The 6,000-nt window shown below is 47.4% G+C and overlaps 1 protein-coding gene across 1 annotated transcript in view; it reads left to right on the forward strand.

Moving 5' to 3' along the window:
• The window catches only part of LOC119374182 (glucoside xylosyltransferase 1), a 29,948-nt gene extending 25,244 nt beyond the window's left edge, over nucleotides 1-4,704 (forward strand). Inside the window, exon 6 of the mRNA XM_037644240.2 lies at nucleotides 3,556-4,704. Within this exon, the coding sequence (XP_037500168.2) occupies nucleotides 3,556-3,732 (177 nt within the window). The 3' untranslated portion in view covers nucleotides 3,733-4,704. The remainder of the gene's footprint in view (nucleotides 1-3,555) is intronic.
• The last annotated feature ends 1,296 nt before the right edge of the window (nucleotides 4,705-6,000 follow it).

Here is a 6,000-nt window from a genome sequence, read left to right on the forward strand (position 1 = left end):
GCACGGACCGTCACTCTGGTCACTGGCCAAGCGCGAAAAGCACGAAAAGTATAGTCGTCAAAGGCATAGTTCCTCGATTTCACCTCATTACGAGCATCCCGCCAAATCTGCGCTTCTTGCCGCTAGGGACGGCTTCGCTCGGGCAGCGGAGTTACGTCTGCACGGAGCCTATATCCAGGCGGTCAAAAAGCACAGGTGAGCTGACGCCCAAGCGGCCCTCGCGGTACAGTTCGTGCGCGCGATATACAGCACGATCGACTACGTCACCGGAAATCGCAATCTATTTCGCGCATGACAGGTGCGGCAGAATAAAGAGCGATCACTTATTTGTGAAAGAATCTAGCGCCGATTTGTGTCCAGAGACAGATTGAAATCATGGACCCGATAGGCCTACTGTCTTCTCGGCCGCCATTCCCTGCCGGTGGCGACGCAGTGCCGTGGCTACGCCGGAGATATACAGCGCGGTGTCGCGACGTGTCGAAACCAGCTCCAGACTTCGTAGGTGCGGCGAAACGTAACAGCAGCACGACGCGCGTCATCCACGCATACGTGTATATCGAAGGCACCGCGACGTAGCTCCTAGATTATCTAACTCTCCGAGCGCGACGCAACCGTCAACACGCTACAACGAAAACAAATGGGAAGAGCAGTGGCGTACCAACTCGATCGCGAGTGGGGGGCTGTCGTATATATGATACCATATGATAAGAGAAGTGAAGCACGTTAATCGGAGACTAAAGTGGGAATCTATTTTAGCTGTCCTGGCTAGACACAACTAAAATACTGGACGCTTCTGCACACTCATCAACTCACAGCAGCTTGAATATGGAGCAGTGGCGATGCTATTCGTTTTCAAAGAAACTGAGTTTCCTGAAAAAGGAGAGCGTTTGATCGGGCCGTAAAACGTTCACTGGTTCCCGCCCACATTTGCGTCGCGGATTACTTAAATTTCAGGCCAGGCAGGCCAAAATAAAATCATGACAGATCGATGTATTGTTATAGAGCCCCTGCTGAGCGATAGCCTCATCTGCAATGCTCGAGCGCAAGACGCACAAACGTGGAATAGGCAGCCCGCACCGCAGGTAGCCTACAGTGCGTGGTCATCAGACACGGAGGACAGTCGTCACAGCAGAATATAGGACAAATTTTATTACAAAAATACGTTATTGCTGCGTTCAAGTAAAACTTTGCTTTACTTGTTAGTTTCCTAGTCTGCAGCCGACAATAACCACTGTCGAAAGTGGGGGGGGGGGCCGGAACCCCCCCCCCCCCAGCAGTTCTCAGTAGGGGAGGCTAGCGGCCCCCTTGCCCCCCCCCCCCCCCGGTAGATACGGCTATGGGGAAGACTGACTCAAGAGCGAGGAGGACGGTTAGTTCCCTTGACCACGGTTTGCACACGGAACGTATCTGTGCACACGGCCTGCATCTCCCGCGCCGTTGATCCCTTTGCAGACTCACTGGTTTGCACACGGCACGCATCCCTCTGCGAACCCTCCTCAACGGTCTATCTGATCATCGCGCGCGCCTGTTGGGCTCCGTTAGTCCTAATTCGGGTAATTTTGCCTTAGAGTGCACAGCATAATCATGCAGCAGCGACACGAGTATTCGCTGTGTCGCGCTTCCTGATTCGCGTATTACATGCCTGGCAAAGCATCACCTTATCTCAGTTACACACCCAGACTAGCACTGCAACTGAATCGGAAATAGTAAATTCCTCACTTTCTCATGTAGCACCTAGGAGCTTCTGTGTTCGCTTCGTTCGTCTTAATTTTAGGGCGCTCGAACATATTTCATTGTAGATATTGCCACGTGGTCGTGACGTTGACGAAGACAGCACTCGGTGTTTTCGAGACGGAACATTTTATTTGGGCGAGCCTGTGCCCGGTAAGTGAAAAGAAAAGGTACAGTCGCGCTCAATATGACTTGCAACGCGGGAGCGCGTGGCCTCATGAGTTTAAAGATTGCGCGTGGCTCCAACTTGTATTCATTTCAACAACTAAATGATATTTTCTTGTTAAGTTTCATTCCGAAGTGAGAGAACAGTGTTTAGTTATAGAAATAAGGGCAAGTGAAAGCTATGCGCAGTCTTTGAACTTGTGGGGCCACGCGCTCCCGTGTTGCAAGTCATATTGAGCGCGACTGTACAAGCAATTCATGCTGTACATTTTGTACACGTCTTGGTGTTGTAGGAGCTATTGGGAATAGGTTTGAAGAAGGTGCACGAGGTTTCGCGGCCTCTGCCGATTTCTATGGAAAGAAAATGCCAGGCCTGCGTGGCGCGCAGCACAGTCACAACATAAGGTGGAGGAGCGGCCCTTTTGGAGCCCGTTGCAGCAGGCTTAGCCACTGAAAGAGCATGTTGCAAGTACAGTTGCGAAGTACCCTCTACGCATCTTTAAAGCATTACGTTTGAATAATTGCTAGCTGAACACTTCCTTAAGGCTACGACTGATGTTGATACAAATTATTGTTGATCCCATTGTAATAGGTGGCCAACCTTAAACCACCCACTCCTTACGAAAATCACATGGTCTAACACCTGGCGCGACTCTTCGTGTATACCACGCAGTATTTGCCGATTAGCTGTAAATGTCACTACTCGCCCGACAAGCCTCTATGGGTTCTTTTTTTTTTTGTAGTTTCAAGCACCAGCGTGGCTCTGCGGCTGAATATTTGACTACAACGAAGAATTCCTGAGGTCGACGTAACGCAAGAAATGTGCAGTGTGAAATATAATGATAAATATGTTAAAGTAAGTGTTTAACCATGAAGGAAATGTAACACAGTGACGCCGATATTAATGCATTACGACGACCACAAAAAATGTTATAAAGACAACAGCGCGCGTCTCTCTGTCCTCAGTGCTGCATGTCAGTACAAGGGAGAGATACAGAGATGTATATACAGAAAAACGCACAGGTCAGCCGAGATATAGCTTGCTACTACACACCGGGGAATGGACACACCGGGGAGAAAAAGAGTAATGAATGGCGATGATAAGTTAAAAATGTGACTATGTACAGTCCCATCACGTTGTGGCAAGCACCATTTCGTATTTCCTATTTGCACGCTGTTTCCCTTCCAATTATGTACCGGCTAGCCAAACTCCTCACCGTGAAGTTTAGGAACTGGGACTAATAAGGTGATTATCGTGTGACGTGACCGTTGTTTCAAATTTGCTGTGAGGAGTTGGCGATGAAAAGGTCTCTGTATTTAAGTGAAGGCCATATATAAGTACACGACTTCAGAGTTGTATATTAACTGTAAGTGCTAATAGTATTTATGAACCGTAGCACGGTCTTAACTCATCATAACGTACAATGCTATGGCAGTTGATTACTGGGTTACTAACGTAAAACTAATAGGTATTAGCGTGGAGCCTATTTTAAATCAACAATGCCTGCCCAACGCGCACTCGATTTTCTTTTCAGTATTTAGCCGACTATGTAGATACCGCGAAGTGCAACAATCTAAAGAACAAAAGCTCGGGAGAAAGCTCAGGTCGCTTTCTGCAACAAATAAGTCCTGACGTTATTCATTTTATCTTTCTTTCAGTTCAAGCTTGGACAGAAACTCGTGGACGACTTTATCCTTCCTTTAAGCGAAAGCCTTCAGAACACAACCTTGACGGGGTGCACCAATGAGCTAAAGAAGCAGCTACATCTACTTCGGCTGTCTGCAAGTCTTGTCGACAACATCACTGCTCAAGCTGCGGGCACGAACAAAACGTAGTCGTTGAGTGCATCTCCACGTCTCTGCCGTGAGGATTTCTAGTGGCGACATGCCGTCCCACATTTCATAGGTTACAATTATTTTCTGTCGTTCCACGCTGTTCAATGCTGTTCAACCCCGACGGCGTACTCAACCGCCAACGACTTGTGTTCCGGCTGGGCAAATGGTCCAGGGAGCCAGGTGCGCCGCGCAGCTGGTCCAGGAAGCGTCAAGGGCCTGTGTTCCGTGCTGGGCGACCGGTCAAGAGAGCCGGGCGAAGTGGCAGCACTGCCGGGCCACGGCGGTGAACAGCCTTGCAGCAGGGGCTGTCATTACAGTCTTGGCTGCTGGACCGAGAGCAGTACCTGGAGCTGCTGCGTGACTAGCGCTTCTGTACCGGCTACCATGTATATATAGCACTCTCCGCTGCTGACGAGTGCACAAGGAGCCCGTGGGTGGACCCATAGCGTTGTCGCTTCAATGACAACTGCCTCACCGCGACCTACCCTGCCTGGACGCGTCAACGTTGACAGACCGAACTAACACGGCGAGAGACTTTCTTTTCGCGAAGACAGTGTAACAGCGGCCTTAGGACTGCATATCTTGCATGTTACTATCGCGTTTATTTTATGTCTAACGTGAAGTTTGTGATCTGTTCTGTGATATAGGTTGGGTGGTGTGTGTGCTCGACATTCAAATCGGTTCCTTGCTGAGTGGTCCTGGGCTCAAACCTGACATTACCTCACAATAATAATTTTTTGGGATGGAGCACAAGGTACAGACAGCTTAAACAGTTTCGCTGTTAAAATTAGTATTCACCCTTTTCAAATGCATGTAATCTTCACATAGATTATCACAAGGTCGTCGCAAAAACGATTTGTGTGAACAATGTTGTTTTCGGATAAAAAATTCAATGAACCATCGACCACAATATTCGAAATGCTGATTCATCATTTTAATTTTCGTGTGCTTGCCAGAAGCGTTCAAGCTACAATAAAAGCAATTACGAAGAAAGTTCAAGCTTGAAGGTCACAAATCTGCAACTCTGCGCTGAAGAGAGCTGTCATTATTTCATTTGCTGCATCTGCTATGAGCATTTCAAGCGGAGTAACATTATTTAAATACTCACAGCTAATCCAAAAATTTTACTACGCTCATCAATTTTTTACATGTCACCCATTAATAATAGCTTGTACTATGGCAGATTTATGAATGCTCAAACGATTAAGTCCGCTCTAGATGCAAGAGCTGATGCAGTTTGTCGAAGCGTTATAAACTTTTTATTTCAGATCTATAGTGTTGCATAGCTGTAAGCATAGATACTCAGTTCTCTCGTATGGTTTATTCATCTATATACATTATTAACTTCAAATTATTTGCTCAGATAAACAAATCTGTTTCAACGCAAGGGCGAAGCAATCAATGCGAAAGCAACAAAATGTAACATATGAAGTAAGGCTAGCAGCTAACTCCTTTGGATCCGATCTCGCGTAACTCTACAAAACGCTGGTGTAAGAGAATACGGACGCTGCAAAGAGAGAAACACTTTACGCACATTCGCTTCGCGTTAAGAGCACAGCGCTTACAAGGGTATACGCCTGCCGAGATAGCGCGCGTGCCAGCGATCGCACCCTTAACATCAAAGTTCACAGTTGATGCTCGAGCGACACTTCCCCCTCCCCCCTCTACGTTTTTCATGTTTCATGTTTCAGATGTACAGGATGCTTGGGCGATGACTGAGTGCGTGCTGGTTCATGATGATGATAATTTTCTACGGCACACGGCAAACCTCGGCCACAACAGCTCTGCTCTAGTATAGCAACACTTTGCGACAAAATAACACTATCTTTCATCGATGCCGTCCTCTGTTACCTGGGCGTAATGGTGATGACTACCACCTTCCAAGCAAGCGGCGAACTATTCTGAACTGTCGGCAGCGTTTCCTCATCATCTACTGAAGACCCTCAAAAATTCTTCAGATCTTCTTCTGCTTAGTCTTTTCTTAGCTGGTTATATTTCGCGCCGTTTCGGAGCACTTCTTGTTCAAGCACTAGATCGGTGCCCGATATCTTCATTTCAGTTGCCATCCATTAAATATATTCCGTCTTGGAGCGAAAGGACATGATACTGTAGATCACTACTCGAAAAGAAGCACTAGGAGGCAGAAAGCGTAGGAAAGTCTGCCTCTTACTCTTTGTATTCGAGTTTTGCCCTACAACATCATGTCCTTCAATGAGCATCAACACACCCAAGAAAAGGCAATTGCGGTACGAAACGACGATGGCAGAG

Source organism: Rhipicephalus sanguineus, chromosome 11 (assembly GCF_013339695.2).
Source record: "Rhipicephalus sanguineus isolate Rsan-2018 chromosome 11, BIME_Rsan_1.4, whole genome shotgun sequence".
Taxonomy (NCBI): Eukaryota; Metazoa; Arthropoda; class Arachnida; order Ixodida; family Ixodidae; genus Rhipicephalus; species Rhipicephalus sanguineus.